This window comes from Leptodactylus fuscus, chromosome 2 (assembly GCF_031893055.1).
Source record: "Leptodactylus fuscus isolate aLepFus1 chromosome 2, aLepFus1.hap2, whole genome shotgun sequence".
NCBI classification, from domain to species: domain Eukaryota; kingdom Metazoa; phylum Chordata; class Amphibia; order Anura; family Leptodactylidae; genus Leptodactylus; species Leptodactylus fuscus.
Window position 1 is genome coordinate 33,139,345 of NC_134266.1, and position 18,812 is coordinate 33,158,156.

Genomic DNA, 18,812 nt, shown 5'->3' on the forward strand with positions numbered 1-18,812 from the left:
CAATCTATTGTATATGGCAAGTCTCAGCTAGCTATATTTAGTACATTAGATCAAAGTTGTCCAAGCCTGCTGATCTTTTTAGGGTTAACCAATGATGAAGTTAGAATAGGGACCCCTTTACTGTCACCCCAATGTCAAATGTCAGGAAAATAAATATTGCACTTGTTGAATATGAAGATGAAGACACCCCAGAGTATACTAATTTAACACAAAGCTTGTTGCGGAGGCCATATTACTTTGGAACAATTTGGAATATTCGGGTCGAATCCAAATCTTTGCGAACCGTTTCGCCCAACGCTAATCATGTTGCAGCGGTTTATCCATTTGCAGAAATTTCTGTTGACTCTGCTACATCTGAATACAACACTTGTCTAGCATTGGTGAGGGGGCTAGTGGGAGATAGGAGAGTCAGAGAGACCCCTATCATGAGTACAGCAGGGAATAACTGTATTCTGGTTTGGCAGCAATTGTAGAAACAGGCAATGGAGGAATTTATTAACCCTTCTACACAATTTTTTGGTACAGATGGGTGACAATGTGGTGCACTTTTCGTGCATGATCCTATCTTGCTCCCAAAGATGCACCATATTTTTCCTTTTGCATCCCCCGCTCCCGGGCCTCACATTTAGCTCTCTTGGTTTGTATACAAGTCCCATTCTGTTTGTGCGAGGAGTCCGCGGCAGCCAATCCCAGATCTCAGCATTCACCTCTTCACAGTAGTCATGTGTCATTGGTGAAGAGGTCACTGCTGAGCCTGTGATTGGCTACAGCAGTCCCTTAGCACAAATGGGATGTCACTGGTGACGTCAGCCAGGGGATTTATATACAGACCAATGGAGTGGCCGCTGATGGAATCGAAGGTACAGGGAGAGGTGAGTACTCGCTGCTTATGTTTACATCCCCAGTACCAGCCTTATTACAGACATGAACTGAACATACCCTTTAATAATTCAGGTGTATTTCAGGCCAGCCAGGGACTTGATTAAGGGGCGTAATAAATTCCCTCTAATATTTTTATGCTATTTCATATAATAGCCCATTGGACCGGCCATTACAATAGGCTACTCTACTATTTTTCTTCTTTTTACTAGGGAAAGGGATGACTATGCTGAACAGCGCCCCCTCCCCCTTCACTCTTATATGACAACACGCAGCTGAAAGATTTTCTATTCTTTCTGATCATAACTTGTGACAAGATGATGGATGGCTTGACAGCTGCAGGTTTATGGATGTGATCATTGCTGTTCTGTCTACAGAATAGTCTGATCATACAAATTGTATCCAACACAAAACAGAGATTTAATGCGACAGATTGGAGAAGGGATTTCATATACCTGGTCCTTTTTGTGGTGGGGCCCCGGGGTCCCTTATACTGCATGAGAAGAGCAGAACTCTACGCACTTGGTGTGGAGTCACTGCATTGTAAGCACTGATACTATACACTATTCTACTATATATAGATGGAAAGCAACTGGGGTCCTGTTCGGTTAGGTTTTTGCACTGGGACCAAAGAGCTATTCGACTCTCACCCTGGATCAGCCCATACTATAACATGCCATTATATACAATAATAGTAGAGATGATCTATCCAACCCCAGGCACTCAATGATCTTCTATTGTCTTCACTCCACAGAAACACGATGGCCATTTTACAGTCATCCAGTTGGTGGGCATGTTACGAGGAATTGCCTCAGGGATGAGATACCTCTCCGACATGGGATATGTTCATCGGGATTTGGCTGCTAGGAATATCCTTGTCAACAGCAACCTGGTGTGCAAAGTTTCCGATTTTGGGCTTTCAAGGGTATTAGAAGATGATCCTGAAGCTGCCTACACAACCACGGTAAGTTTATAGCCTTTTAATACATGAACATAAGGTCTTCAGGCAAGAGGATAATAGATGAAGAATCTGTCCATGACTTCAGATTGGACGAATTCCATAAAACTCATTAATTTGCAAATTTGGTGCAAAATGGGGAAATGGTCATGTTGAACACACAGTCCGATCTGTGAGCGGCATGTTATAGAGCAAGAGGAGCTGAGCAGATTGATGATATATATAACTTTGATGAAAAAGAGACAGTAGATGAGTAAGTTCCCATCAGCTTTTACTATATTCTTTCCTACGGTCTGTTATAGGAACAGAAGAACAGACTGCCTAATGATGGACAGTAATGGATCCCAAGGGACCCTATAGCCCATATTGGGGTTCACTGGATATCCGTTCTGTTCTCCATAATTTTGCATGAATTTAAGTGAATGAAATACAAGTCCTCTTGAATCTTTTCATATACTATATATTTATCTGCTTAGCTCCTCCTGCTCTATAACATGCTGCTCCCAAACCAGACTTGGAGTGTTCTCTTTAAGAGTATGCAATTATATGTTTAAGTATATGCTTAAAGAGGACCTTTCACCATATCCGGGCACAGGCAGTTCTATATACTGCCAGAAAGCTGACAGTGCGCTGAGTTCAGCGCACTGTCAGCTTTCCCGATCTGTGCCCGGTGTGAAGAGCTTACGGCTCGGTACCGTAGCTCTTCTATGGTCAGAAGGGCGTTTCTGACCATTAGCCAGAGACGTCCTTCTGCCTCGCGGTGCCAATCGCGCTGTGCTGTGGAGCCGGGAGGAACGCCCCCTCCCTCTGCTCACACAGCTTGTCCGTAGACTAGCACTATCAGGAGAGGGAGGGGGCGTTCCTCCCGGCTCCACAGCACAGCGCGATTGGCGCCGCGAGGCAGAAGGACGTCTCTGGTTAATGGTCAGAAACGCCCTTCTGACTGTAAAGCTCTACGGTACCGGGACCGATAGCGCTTTACACCGGGCACAGATCGGGAAAGCCGACAGTGCGCTGAATTCAGCGCACTGTCAGCTTTCTGGCAGTATATAACACTGCCTGTGCCCAGATATGGTGAAAGGTCCTCTTTAAAGGGATGAAAATCACATTTTTTTGTAGCTCACACGTACCAATAGACTTAAGAAAGACTCTTCTTCTCCTACCTTTAGATGTCTTCTCCGCGCCGCCGTTCAGTAGAAATCCCGGTTTTCGTCTGTGTGCAGATAAGTTCTCTCGTAGCATTGGGGGCAGGACCCAGCACTCAAACAGCACTGGGGTTGTCTCCAATGCTGCGAGAGAAATCTACAGCGCCGCCTCCATCTTCTTCAGGAACGGCCTCTCTGCGCGTCTTCTTCCGGAGCTGGGTTCAAATTTCTAGTCCTCGGGCAGAGCAGACTGCACATGCCCGCGGCCACAAGCAAAATGGCCGCTTACAGTAAACTCATTTGCATACAGACAAAAACCGGGATTTCTACTGAACGGCGGCGTGGAGACGACATCTAAAGGTAGGAGAAGAATATCCTTTCTTATGGCTATTCTTGCGTGTGATCTACAGAAAATGTGATTTTAATGGTAGAATCCCTTTAAGGGGTGCATAGATTGCCAAGACACCCTGGTCCTGGTGCTTAAAGGAGTTGCCCAGTTTCATATTAATATTAAGAGACACATCTTATTGTTTCTATAATAAAAAGGTTGTACAATTTCCCCATACACTCCCTGTATCAATTCCTCACCGTCTTCTAGATCTCTGCTTGCTGTCATTCATTCTGCTTGTTGCCAGTGAATAAAAATCAGCCCATGGTCATGTCCTATACACACTATGGTCATGTGATGTAGACACTATGCTCATGCGATATAGTCCCCTATAGTTTTACACTTATTGTCCTCCATATCACCATCGTCCTTGGCTCAGGATGCACATTACAATATATTGAATTTACAGTAGTCACATCATGTCTAGCGAGGCCAGGCCAAGGTTTGTGCATGTACCGCAGCAGAGATCATTGCAGTCTTCTGGCTATTGATTATGTTAACAGCACCGATGTGGCGCGCTGCCATGTACAGAGGATCCTGCACTGTTTAAACAACCCCATAAATTAACTTATTCATCTGTTTATTCATTTTCACATTTAATTATTGCCACTGATTTATTCATTAGACGGCTCGCCCAGACTCTCCGCTCCTTCATTCATTCACTCCTGGCCTGCTATCTATGCAGTCATCTTATTACCGAGCAAGGAGGAGAAGAAAACGGCAGAAGGTTTCTCAAAAAACAGCTTAGTAATGAAGATGCAAATGATGCATGATCAATCATATTATACAATGCAACGTTATGGATGATCGCAGTAATGTTACTCCATTTAATAGAGGCAGATTACAGATTACCATTGTATTGGTGCTGAAATTTGAGAGCTCACAATTATGGATGATCACAGTACTATTACTCCATTTAAAGGGTTTTCTGGGCAAAAAAATTGTCTTTCAATAATGGTTTGTGCTATTAATAGGTTAATAAGTGTACCCAAATATCTTTAACAAAGGTTTGACTGATTTCTGGGAGTCTCTGGGAGCTCCTGGCATCTTCTGCATTGGTTTTCATGGACATCTACCTGTTCTGATGCCTTGGGCTTCACTCAGAGTTGACTCGCACCACCTCCATCTCTTAGGCTGCATTCACACTGAGTAACGCTGGCATTTTTTGTGCTTATTTTTGCACATAACGCCACGTTAACACCGCGTATACGCCGCGTTTGCGCCATGCAACGCGACCGCAAAATAGCGTGGCGCAAACACGGCGTTAATGCGGCGCTATGTGCAAAAATAAGCACAGAAAACGCCAGCGTTACTCAGTGTGAATGCAGCCTTACTCTCTCCCACTCCCTTTCTCACTCACACCCCCTTCCTATTTCCCTAGCTAGTCCACTCACTACTAGCTCTTTCTAACAACTCAACCCACCCCATCATACTTGCCTGTTTTCCGATCCAGACTTTCTGGGTATGGGACGTCACTTGTTCTGTCTGCCTGTGCAATAGGGCTTGAATGCCACTAATTCTACTGCCGGAGTCACAGCAATGGAGTCTCCAACGGACAATCTGGCACATATGTGGATTAGCACAGTACTATTATATTTTTCACAGTAGTACTGGTCAACCCTAGTGGCCCCTGCACATACTGTTATGCCCCATAGTGGCCCCTGCACAAACTATTATGTCCCATAGTGGCCCGTGCACTTAATATTACGCCCCATAGTGGCCCCTATGCACAGTATTTTGCCCCATCTTTTCAGGCCCCAGAGTATAATAATCGGAGACCAAGGGGGAAAACCAACATAAAAAACACTGTCACTTGCATATCTCTGGCTCCGCTGCACTGCTCGGTGGTGTCGATCATCTTCAATGACGTCCGGGACATCACATGACCTGGGAGGCAGTTCCCGGTCATGTGACGTCATGGACGTCACAACTAGGCCCGAAGCTTGCCCGGAGAGATAAGTAACACTATTTTTTATGTTCCCTTACCTCTCCCGGGCCTCCGATCATTATACCCGGGGGTCTGAAAAGACCCCCTGAATATAATAATAGTGTTTGTGGGGCCCGCGCGTCACTTACCGATCCCTGCCCCTGCCTGTAAGTAAGCAGGGCCCGTTTCCGGCTGGAGTAACTCCAGTCGGTAACGGCCTATTAAGAAGAAAAAAAAACGCAGCGATAGCGGCTGTCGCCAGGCCCCTGATGTCCTGGGCCCTGTGGCAGCCGCTACCCCTGCTGCCCCGGTAGTTATGCCCCTCGTGATACAAAGCATGCCTTCTCACTGTACCAGAGGAGTGGTCTTACATGAATTATTCTATTTTATCAGCATGTCATTGTAATTTATGTTGATTGTAGTTCTTTTTTTTTCTTTTTTTATGCAAAACTTCAATGTCCCTGCTCAAATATAGATTTAAAGAGGACCTGTCCAAAAACCCCATGACACAAATCATCTCATTGGTGCAGTCAGCCTGAGCATTTAGATGTCTTATTTATCCAAATCCGTTCAGCCATTCCAAAGATATAAGCTCTTTTAGTGTTGATGCAAAATAGTATACTAGACAAGTGGGCGGTAACACTGTGGTTTCTCTTGGGACAGAGTCTCACCCACTTGGCTGGTATACTCTAATTTGTATCAAAACTAAAAGGGCTTATATCTTTGGAATGGCTGAACAGATTTGGGTAAATAAGATATCATAATGCTCAGAGTGACAGCGCCAAGCAGTTGATGTGTGTCAATGGGCTTTTGCAACCTGGTGATAGTCCCTCTTGAAAGGGAACCTGTCAGCAGGATTTGGTTCACTAAACTATCAGCATGGCTCGCAGGAGATTTGATCCAGGGTTTTTATTCTGACTGCCAGATTGGAGTCGGGAAGGAATTTTTTCCCCTGAAATTGGGCAATTGACATGAGCCTCATGGGATTTTTTACCTTCCCCTGGATCAACACTGTAGGGGATTGTAGGGTTATAGGTTGGACTTGATGAACTGATGTCTTCATCCAACCTCTTCTACTATGTAACTATGAGGGTACAGCTATAAACCTTGCAAAATCCAGGTTGATCCAGGTGATCCAAGGTCACTCCATTTATGAGTTTAATAGATGATATATTACTGGGACTCATCTCCAGTAGTTCCAGGTGCATGAAGCTACTGGTGTGCATGTGTATGGCACCTCAAGGACCCATAAATGGAGCCATGACTAAGAAATGAATGGAAGCACCTGTGACGCCAGCCGGCCGCTGGCAAAGTCAGCGTCACAGCTGCTTCCATTCATTTCTATGGGTGCGTGCTGTTCGGATCGGCTGATCTGAACAGTGTTCGCTCATCTCTAATAAGGAACAAAAGAACATCTTAATACGTGGTAAAGGATACAGATCTCCTTGATAAGATATTACAAAGATTCCTATAAGCTTTTTTGCTGTCTCTAATGCAATGGCTATTAGGAACTGATTTTGAGTTGGATTCTGCCTCAAAATCAGCTCCAAATTCCAGATGGATAGAATTGAAGAAATAATGGAAGGCATTGAAGGACGCTTCTGTTTTTTTTTCAGGGCGCTGAAAGAATAAGCGTCTAGCTCCATATTGCTGTGGCTTCCATTGCAAAAAATCACTTCTTGAGACCTAATGAAAAATCTGAAGCATTTAGCATTCTGAGGCCATTCATTATAATCCCGCTGTCGTAGAGCTAGAAGGGTCTTTGCGCCTATTCAGATTCCAGGGCACAAGGGCAGCTGCAGCCTCTGCGCTTCCTAATACAGCAGCCAAAGGATGTCACCGCCCTTTATTACTCCGCATTAGAGATGCAAATTATGGATCATCAGGGTCTTATTGTTCGGATTCTTCCTAGTATTTCATGCTCTTCATTGTACTGGTATCATAGCAACTTTATTCCCCAGCTTTCTTTGCTGTGTATTCTGTGCAGCAAGCACTGGAGCTGACCTGTTATGGGTGCACCTGTCTAGCCTGTCTTCTGTTTTCAGTAACATTCAGCAGAATTGTGAATGCCGCTCTGGAGCACAATAAGATTTTGGTCTAGCTAACATATTGATTCATAAAAATATTGGGTATATGCAGTGTGGGGCCTCATTCACCCAGACGTGCTATTCACGGACAGCACCCCACCCTGCCCAGTTGCGGGGCACTTGGACAGGCATATTTTGTATTTCTCTAGGCCATCCGATTTTTTTCACAGACCAATAGACTTTCATTGGTGTAATACATCCATGATACATTAGCATCATTAAAAGGAAAATCTACGGTCCACAAATAGACACTGACGTCTGGCTCTTAACATCAGTCTTCATAGTCCTTGAGCTGGCAGAAGTTAATTGACGTTAATGGGTATGTATGGTATGTGCGAAAAGTGCAGATGCCACACATACAGTCCTATGAAAAAGTTTGGGCACCCCTATTAATCTTAATCATTTTTAGTTCTAAATATTTTGGTATTTGCAACAGCCATTTCAGTTTGATATATCTAATAACTGATGGACACAGTAATATTTCAGGATTGAAATGAGGTTTATTGTACTAACAGAAAATGCGCAATATGCATTAAACCAAAATTTGACCGGTGCAAAAGTATGGGCACCTCAACAGAAAAGTGACATTAATATTTAGTAGATCCTCCTTTTGCAAAGATAACAGCCTCTAGTCGCTTCCTGTAGCTTTTAATCAGTTCCTGGATCCTGGATAAAGGTATTTTGGACAAACAATTCAAGTTCAGTTAAGTTAGATGGTCGCCGAGCATGGACAGCCCACTTCAAATCATCCCACAGATGTTCAATGATATTCAGGTCTGGGGACTGGGATGGCCATTCCAGAACATTGTAATTGTTCCTCTGCATGAATGCCTGAGGATTTGGAGCAGTGTTTTGGATCATTGTCTTGCTGAAATATCCATCCCCGGCGTAACTTCAACTTCGTCACTGATTCTTGAACATTATTCTCAAGAATCTGCTGATACTGAGTGGAATCCATGCGACTCTCAACTTTAACAAGATTCCCGATGCCGGCATTGGCCACACAGCCCCAAAGCATGATGGAACCTCCACCAAATTTTACAGTGGGTAGCATGTGTTTTTCTTGGAATGCTGTTTCTTTTTGGACGCCATGCATAACGCCTTTTTTTATAACCAAACAACTCAATTTTTGTTTCCAAAATGAAGCTGCCTTGTCCAAATGTGCTTTTTCATACCTCAGGCAACTCTATTTGTGGCGTACGTGCAGAAACGGCTTCTTTCTCATCACTCTCCCATACAGCTTCTATTTGTGCAAAGTGCACTGTAGTGTTGACCGATGCACAGTGACACCATCTGCAGCAAGATGATGCTGCAGCTCTTTGGAGGTGGTCTGTGGATTGTCCTTGACTGTTCTCACCATTCTTCTTCTCTGCCTTTCTGATATTTTTCTTGGCCTGCCACTTCTGGGCTTAACAAGAACTGTCCCTGTGGTCTTCCATTTCCTTACTATGTTCCTCACAGTGGAAACTGACAGGTTAAATCTCTGAGACAACGTTTTGTATCCTTCCCCTGAACAACTATGTTGAACAATCTTTGTTTTCAGATCATATGAGAGTTGTTTTGAGTAGCCCATGATGCCACTCTTCAGAGGAGATTCAAATAGGAGATCAACTTGCAATTGGCCACCTTAAATACCTTTTCTTATGATTGGATACATCTGGCTATGAAGTTCAAAGCTCACTGAGGTTACAAAACCAATTTTGTGCTTCAGTAAGTCAGTAAAAAGTAGTTAGGAGTATTCAAATCAATAAAATGATAAGGGTGCCCATACTTTTGCACCAGTCAAATTTTGGTTTAATGCATATTGCGCATTTTCTGTTAGTACAATAAACCTCATTTCAATCCTGAAATATTACTGTGTCCATCAGTTATTAGATATATCAAACTGAAATGGCTGTTGCAAACACCAAAATATTTAGAACAAAAAATGATTAAGATTAATAGGGGTGCCCAAACTTTTTCATAGGACTGTATGTAGTATGCAGATGTCTGAGTACGGCCTTATATACAGACGAAACCAACGTTACCTATCTATTTAGTAGACAGTAAAAGGTCTGACAGTATTTAGTGGGGCCTGCAAATGATACAATAAAAAAATAAAAGGGCTTATATTTTCCTCTATCAATCCCCCGCCAGGGCCCGATTCTCTTCTTCAGTCCACTTCCTGCTCCCTACAGACATGGGAATGCCCGCTCAGCCCCTGGCAGCTATGATGACCACCTGTTTTTTTTTCCCCATTTGCACACCCATCTCCCATTTTTATATTGATAGAAGACCCCTTTAATAGTAGTAATTGTAGTTTTCTTCATGTAAATAACCCTATTTGTACGCATTAAAATATTAGGCAAGTCAAATCTTGCAAAGAAAATCCAAATCAGCACTTTCACAGTTTTGCTTCTTGGCAGACATGACTTTGGCAGACATATTTGGCCGGAGCGCTGCATTTACATGAGACATTTTGCTAGGGCAACAACATGAAAATCGTTCCCATAATGGTACAATAAGTTCTTGTTATTCTCCATGAAGCAGTTTCCCTTCTGGTCACAGATACAGAATACGGACGTAGCAATGTCTGCACCTGGAATTGGTTACTGTAGGTCCGACATCATGATATACACTGAGGCCGAGAACCTTCAAGTGACACCTCTGCATACACAACTTATCTGGGTTCCAATCACCATTATCATATGGCGCCACCACTAAGCTATAATGCCCCCTACTGGTAATATAATATAATTATTTCTCCTTGAAATGAATGAAGATGCTAGACATGGCAGATTTTATTTCACTGTGGATTTTGCTTCACATACATTGTGAATTGACTGTACAATCTGCACGGGTTCCCGCCAGCCCTTTATATCCAACATTTATAATCCCATTAACCTATTCATGTACCTGTCATAGTATCAGCACACAACGCAAGGCTCATACAACTTGTCATCATTATCCCATAGATATTCTACATTTGTATCAGACACGGGCGTCTTATGGCGGCTTTCATCTATGAGCACAAGAATGAATGATATTTAGTTAGAGGAGATAAAATCATATGGCTTGTAGAGGGAAGAAGCAGCGCCATATACAAGAGATTATTCCTGGGAAATGAGGAATGTGGAATAAGATGATGGAGAAACATTAGCTGCCGACTTAATATTTCCAATGCTAAAGTGATCATTGACTCTGGGCCCATTGAGCAATAGTAGAGTAGACTAAAAAGATTGAACCAGGACTTATCCACATCAAGAATGGACTTTATAGTGGGAACTTGTACTGTGCCATAAGCAGGTATCCATAGACTCAAATATTGTCCCTGGGCTATTTGTGCCAGGTGATCACTGCAGCCAATCACAGGACCCAGCAGTGACCTCTTCACAAACAGCACATCACAGTAGTCACATGACATTTGTGAAGAGGTCACTGCCGAGGTCTGTGATTGGCTGCAGCTATCACCTGGTATAAACAGGATGTCACTTCTGATGTCAGCTAGGGGTCATGTAGACTGAAACTGAGATGCCGCCACTGGATACTGAATACAAGGCTGCCGCCAATGGATACTAAACATGGGGCTACCGCCACTGGATGCTGAATACAGGGCTGCCGCCACTGAATACTGAATACGGGGTTGCCGCCACTGGATACTGAATACAAGGCTGCCGCCACTGGATATTGAATACAAGGCTGCCGCCAATGGATACTAAATATGGGGCTACTGCCACTGGATACTGAATATGGTGCTGCTGCCACTGAATACTGAATACGGGGCTGCCGCCACTGAATACTGAATACGGGGCTGCAGCAACTCAATACTGAGAACGGGGCTGTCGCAACTCAATACTGAATATGGGGCTGCCGCCACTCGATACTGGATACTGAATACGGGGCTGCCGCCACTGAATACTGAATACGGGGCTGCAGCAACTCAATACTGAGAACGGGGCTGTCGCAACTCAATACTGAATATGGGGCTGCCGCCACTCGATACTGGATACTGAATACGGGGCTGCCGCCACTGAATACTGAATACGGGGCTGCAGCAACTCAATACTGAATACGGGGCTGCCGCAACTCAATACTGAATACAGGGCTGCGCCACTGGATACTGAATATGGGACTGCCGCCACTGGATACTGAATACGGGGCTGCTGCCACTGGATACTGAAAACAGGGCTGCCGCAAATGGAAGCAGAAACCCGGGGAGAGGTGAGTAAAATGTATTCAGTGCCCCTTTAGCAGCCCTATTACACATTAAAAAAGAGATGGCAATCCCTTTAAATCTCCATACAAGAGGAGTACTAATATAGGAAGGAATTTATGAAGGAAATTTTCTTTAATATATTTCGGTTGTCTATCTCCCTACGATGTGCATATGTTCTGTTTATGGATATTATACTTTATGTTGCACATTTATGAGGAACAACATAAAAGCAATAAAACACAAATATTCCCATTGACGCAAGACGCAAAAGGAACATATCAGTGTATTTTCATGCTATACATCTCTATTACAGTGTGGCATTATCTGAGCAGATTAGATTGCAGAGAATTTAATATGTCATCTGTGATCACAAGTGAACCCGACCGCCACAATTTTGAGCACGTCCTCTAATATAATAGAAAAGAAGAGTATTTTCTGGAGCCGGCGTTTAGTACATTCTAAAGAGATGTGTTGATATTCCCAGGACTACATTACAATATGCCCTTGCCTGTCCATCCATGTCCTCATATGTTTGAGAATGACTTCCTTTGGAACGCTGTGCATTGATTTCCACTTTCTGCTCTAACCCGCATTCACCTTTGTGTCAGCCAATGCATTAATACTTCAGCCAGTGAACCTGACGAGAAAGGGAGATGTTCACTTCCCATGTTTACAGGGAGCTGCCTACTCAGCAAGACAGAATAAAGTGGTTTTACTGGAGATTAATATGTACATGCCGCTGCATACGGCCGAGGCACGTTCAGGAATCTCAGATGTTCCTAGAATGCATTGGCAGGAATACTGCGCCCTGTCATAGCCTTCTGCCGCTCTCTGCACTTTTCAGGGTTCACTTACTTCCTGCTGAGTCGATATATATCCAGATGTAACACCCTGCTCAATATTCAGTAGTCAGAGTGAAAGTTTTTTTTTGTTTTTTTTATTTTAGCAAATAAAATATTACTAGATTTATCAGACAAGGAAACTACGGTATGTCTTCTGTCCGTAGACCCAGATGTATTATTTTTAGTAAATATGAATTCATAGTTATATCCATGTGCTGAGCTCGGTGTAATCTGTTGTTTCCTGTTATCAGCCATTTCAGGATAGGGAGAGTCTAATGTTCTTCCATGAGATTACTGAAAGTCCAATATTTCTAACGTCAAACATTGCTTGTATGTCCCATGTAAAGAGGCGTTCACACTACCGCCACTGTCCGCCCCGGGATTTCCGTCCTAAACCCCGGGGAAACTGGACAGGAGACGACTTGCCGGCGGTCAGCTTTAAAACCCATTCGTTTGAATGTATTTGTAAAGATGACCGCCGGTGTCCGTATGCAGCCCCTCTGGTTTTTTTGCACGGACACAAAGCCCTGCATGTACGACTTTACGTCCATGCAAAAAAATGGTTTCCAGGCAGAGAGGCTACATATGGACACCGGCGGTCACCTTTAAAAAAAAAAACATTGAGTTTTAAAGCTGACTGTCCCCTGTACAGTCCATCCTAAACTCCAGGGAGAACAGCGGCGGTAGTGTGAACGCCCCCTAAATATTTGGCTTTGCCTAGCGAATGGAACTGACTCTCCCTAAAAGCGTTGTCCAGGAATTGAAGCAACCTATGTGGAGGCTGGGGGTGAGAAAGAAAAAAGCATACTCACCTCTCCTCGGTGCTCCATTGTCATCCACCACCAGTGTCCATTTAGGCTGATTACAATGCATCAGTACCTCAATCTCACATGTCTGCTAAGACCAAACAGAGGCCTTAGGGTATGTTCACACAGAGTTTTTTGCAGGCGGATTTTGAAACGGAATCCGCCTCAAAATCCCATTAACTTCAATGGGAGCCACTCGCTTATTTTTTTGGCTAGCTAGTAGCAGAAACAAGAAGCGAGATGACCTTTCTCACCGCAGATTCCACGCCTGACTCTGTGGCTCAGGACATGCTTTTGTTTAGGCCCATTCAGACTAATCAGGAGAGGGATGCCGCGACGGAATGCCGATGCACTGCATTGGCTTCCCATGGCGGCTAGCCGAGCCAAAAGACCACGTGGCAGAAAACGTTTCCACTATGTGAATGAGCCCTTAGCAATCTGGCAACAAGGCAGCAGTACTAGCCTGGACGTACATCAGCGGCGGACAACTAGAGTGTTGGAAAAGATGAGTATGTTTTTTATTTTACACTTTCCCTGAACTTCACAGGGGTTGGTCCAATTTCTCAATAGCCCCTTCAAGAAAATCCTTTTGGAACAAAGTATCTGGGAAAAATTATGCAAAATAGCTCTCCTCCTGAAAACTCTTTCTAGTGCCATCTATAGGCGCTTAACTGCAAATGTCTAAGTCTATTATTGCAACTATTTCTATATTAATCCAGTGCATCAGAAATTAGACTAATCTTGACTAAGGCTGAGGCCCCACCTTGAGGAAACAAAACTTTTTTTGTTGCAGATTTTGGAGCCAAAGCCATCAATGGCTACAAAGGGAATAGGAAATATAGAGGAAGTTCTTATACTTCTACCTTCTGCTCAATCCACTCCTGGCTTTGGCTCAAAAAAATGCAACAAAATCTGTAACAAAAAGGCTGCTTTTCTGCAACGTGGGGCCTCAGTCTAAAGGTGTTTTGCAATTTTGAATATAGAGGATGTGTTTGTAGTCTTTAGTCATGGAGACACCCAGATCTGCATAACAGCTTGATACACAAAACTATAGGGCAATTGACACCATCCTGCCCTGCACCATAATAGTACATTGAGATGAGTGAGTAGTTCCTCCCGAAGCCAAACCAGCTGCCTGTCAGTATAGCACTGACAGGTATAGCAGATTGCAATACAGAAATATTGCAATGTATTGTATTACAGGGATAGTAAGAGACTGTATGTTCAAGTCCAATAAAAAAGGAGTTAGAAAAGTTCAATAAAATTTACAGAAAAATCACAAATAATTTAAAATCATTGATTTATAAATGTTTTATTGTGAGAAATAATAATAACACATTGGTATTTACTAAAAAAAAAAAAATCGCCAAAATCCACAAAGCCCTGATCTCAACATCATCCAGTCTGTCTGGGATTACATGAAGAGACAGAAGGATTGGGGCAAGAATAAAACTTTAGTACAGCACTGTATGCGATAGGCTCAAAAATCTGTAAAAAAAAAGTTCAATGACCGATTATTTACTATTTATAAATTGGAATTTCTTTGCTTTCTTGGTTCTTATTTGTATCTTTTTAAACTATGGAGCCATTAATTAAAAGGTAAAAAAAAAAGCACAAAGAGTCAAGAAAACTAATAATGAAAAGACACAAGCGGCTCAGAATAAGTAAGGAGGGAGGCCGAGTGTTCAGAACATTGTGTGGGCAGCACAGTCACAAAACCTATTATTTAAGAAGCCACACATCACGCACACCTTTTGAAACGGCACACAAGTAGAGAAAACTGCTCTCTATTGTTCCAGAGGAAGCGCTCCCGCTGGTACCCGGAGATTTCTTTCTTCCTTTTTAAAATGAAAACTAAACTTTGTTAATTGCAAAATAATTAGTTAGAAAGTGTATTTTATTTAATAGATAAGCAATGATTATGAATCATAAGCTTATAATATGACTGTGATATATTCTGTGTTTGATGGAAACTTAAGATGATGAGATTTTCTATATACTAACCACACCACTAAGGCTTCATGGTGACCAAGTGTGCCCAGAGTGTTCCAATGGAACATCCTGTTAAAATTAAAGACAGAAGGCATATGGATGTCATCTGAGGGCATTCCGTTAAAAATCGGAATGGCTTCGGGATTCACAGCCTCAGGCCTCATGCCCAAGTGTGAAGGGTCAATGGAGTAGTCTTATTTTTTTTTATTGGAATGCACTTTGATGAAATCCAAAGCTTTCTGTCCTCCTTTGCTTTCCACGATTCTGTTCCATTCTAATCCATTTTCATGGAAGAAATGGAATGGAATGGAGGAAATAATAAAGCATGCACCCTGCTGCTCCCCGCTCATAGTCTAGAGTCCTGAGAAAGATAGTAAGTTCTAAATAGAGATTTCAACTCCTGGCCATGGCTACGGATAACAGGAGACATAACATCCCTGTTCTCGTGATTGGTGGAGGTCTCAGTTGTTGGACACCCACCGACCAAACAATTTTGACCTATCTGTTGGATAACTGATAACAGAATATAACCAGAGCACCATTTTAAGGATCCACAATGTATAAAGTAGCTTGGAAGCTTGTATTTTATGCATGGTATGTTTCCTGGACCTAGCATGTCCACATTAGGAATTATGCAAATTTGCTTTGTGTTTCACTTTAAAGGTTTCAGTAGATAAAGGTTGTTCTTTGTATAAATTTATGTAATTTTCCTGTATGCCTTTTCCATGAATTCCTAATGCTGGGGGTGTTGGCCCTAGAACTCTCAGGGATTATGACCCCACCAGCCTGGATTTCACCAACTAGGTACAGAAATAACTATCATGCAGAGGCAGATTTAAAGGTCTCCTCTCTTGGGGGGGGGCACAATTATTTGGAAATGGCAATCTACATACACACTCCATATAAGCTCTATCTGGGGACCTCACCCACTTATACATGGGTGACAGTATGAAAGTCTTGGCTTGGGGTGTTCTGCAGCTCATCTGCTCCACCTGGGGTATTCATCCTCCCACTGTCCTGTGGCTTTCCCTTAGGGTCTAAAACATAGACCAAGGCATATTCTTCCATGTGACTTGCTTTCTATTGTTTCCTCACACTCCTTGACCCAGTTTTCACAAAGCACCCTGAGGTAAGTGGGAAGGGAGACATCCTTTCCTTTGATGCTGTTAATCGTTGATGGCATGGTCCACAGTCTTGCCATAGATGTTGTGACACCTGCTGCTTAGCTTACCTACGGGGAGGGATGCTCCTTCTCCTCCTACATGTTACTCTATGCATCTCACATGCTACAACCATCCTTGTCATCCTCTTATCTGCTGGGCCTATCCATGGTTACTCTCCTTTAACTTCTTTGCACAAACTGGGGATTACCTTCAGTGCCACACATCAGAAGTCTACCCGTCTCAACTAGTGGGTTGATTGAATCAATCTAGTGCTTTGTATCTTGGTCCTACAACTCGTAGTCACATGGGCTAGGACTTTTCCCATTCTCTCTGCCTCTACAAAAGAGTGCAATGTCCAAGTACATGACCCAGATAGAGTTCTACCTCTAGAGAGTAAACAACTTAAAACCTGTATAGTTGATAGAGATAGTACATTGGGAACTTGTAAAACTTTCCATTATACAACAAATAACTTTTATTTACTGAAACCGCAATAACCCTCACACTACACATAATGGACGTAATGACAAACTCAACGTATATAATCTTCTAACCATGAAGTTTCTATTGTCAAAAAAATCATTACCGACCACTTTTGAAAGGGGTCAAGGACACAGCTTTCAACATGACTATTAGGGATGGACATGTATACACTATAAAAGGAAAAATCTGAATGCATTTGGAAAAAATAACAGATATTACCCAACAGTTTGACCTCTTAAAAGATTACACTTAAAGGTCTCCATTTTCCTGTAGCTCGAGTAGACCACAGTTTGACATTTCGACCCAGTCTGGCGTATAAGTCTCATACTGGCAGATAAAATCTTTATATGGAGATAGATACAAGATAAGCAGGTTTTTAAATGGTAGAAATAGATCTAAATGAAGCTGCGGAGCTCTCGCTAATAGGGTAAAGCCATTCTACGGGGAATGGTGAGAAGCTTATCTAATAATTAGGAAGAAACTGAAAGATCATGAAAAATTTATAACGAAACAAAAAAAAGTTATTTCTCTATGTATATTAACCCTGTAACTCCGTGCTACGAAGAGGTAAGCATTCTGTGTTATTCCAAATGTTCGGTATGGCACCATGGTATTCTGTTTTTGGGAGGAAATACCTACTGTAAGTAATATGAATCCAATGGAACATGTTTTTTTTTTTTCATTTGCGCACCTCCGTTACAAATAGTAAGTGTATGGCAGTACAGTATAGCCTCGTAGATTTTACATGGGATATATGTGCTTAATAATAATAATAATAATAATAATAATAATAGTGCTTTGAGCTGTACAGAAGTATAATATGGCCATGTGCACATACCCTAATGTGGCATGTTCCTTCAAATAGTGTATTACACATGGTATATTGTCCACCAAAATCACTGCTTCTAGTGAAACCATAAAGAGGGATTATACAGGTTGTGGGGAGGTAGATCAGTAGAAACAATAGTACAGACTCAAATAGTCAGAGACAGGGACACAATATCTGGTGCAAACATATTTATTTGTAAAAATAGCAAAGATAAATAAAGCTTATGTCAGGTACAAAAAAGTCAAACAAAAACCTGCTCATCCGAGCACTAACTAAACAGAACAAAACTAACTATACATGTGGCTTACTACCAGCCAAACCAACAAATAGATAACGCAGTTCGGTCTCCCCATTCTCTCAGTATAGCAGGATGGACCCAGGCACCTCCTCTCACTCCTCAGATCTGCCCTGAAGTGCAGGCTCTGCAGCCTTTTATGGGCCAGTAACGAGCCCAAGACCCACACCTGGGGCTGAGGCCTATTCAAGACCCTCCCTGGACCACACATAGGACAGAAACCTGGAGAGAGATATACCGGGACTCCAGCACTATGCCTGTCACCTTCTCACAAGGTCCATAATATGCAATGTTTCCATTTTATGAAACTTCTGGTGGAACTAGCATATTTTCTATCCACGGAATAGGTCAACAGTATTATATTGGTGAGGATCCAACGCCTAGATCCCAAATGCATCACCTAATTTTTGTGCCAGGTGCCGCATAAAGGGTATACAGTCATAATAATCTTATCTCCTATACAAACAGAGCTGCAATTCCCTGGTTCCACCACTTCAGTCTATGGAGACTTACACTGTACTGTTTATACAAATGAACTACAGCCCTTTCCCTATTTGCTTGAATAAGAACAAAACTGCTTCCAGCACGTGTTTATGGATTCCGGCATCCAAATCAGTTCATCGATGTTGGACCCCCACCGATCTGATACTGATGACTTATTCAACGATCATCGGTATCCATTACCATGAGTACCAGACAACCCCTTTAATATCACTCACTATATCTAACTCCTTAGCCACTAGCCAATAGGTTGGTTTCATAAAGCCGTATAACTTCAGGGAATGATGAACAGTTCTACATTACCGAATATAATAAGAAAGAG

The 18,812-nt window shown here is 42.6% G+C and overlaps 1 protein-coding gene across 1 annotated transcript in view; it reads left to right on the top strand.

Moving 5' to 3' along the window:
- Nucleotides 1–18,812, top strand: part of EPHA6 (EPH receptor A6) — a 675,722-nt gene that overhangs the window by 627,871 nt on the left and 29,039 nt on the right. Inside the window, exon 13 of the mRNA XM_075263563.1 lies at nt 1,634–1,843. Within this exon, the coding sequence (XP_075119664.1) occupies nt 1,634–1,843 (210 nt within the window). The remainder of the gene's footprint in view (nt 1–1,633; nt 1,844–18,812) is intronic.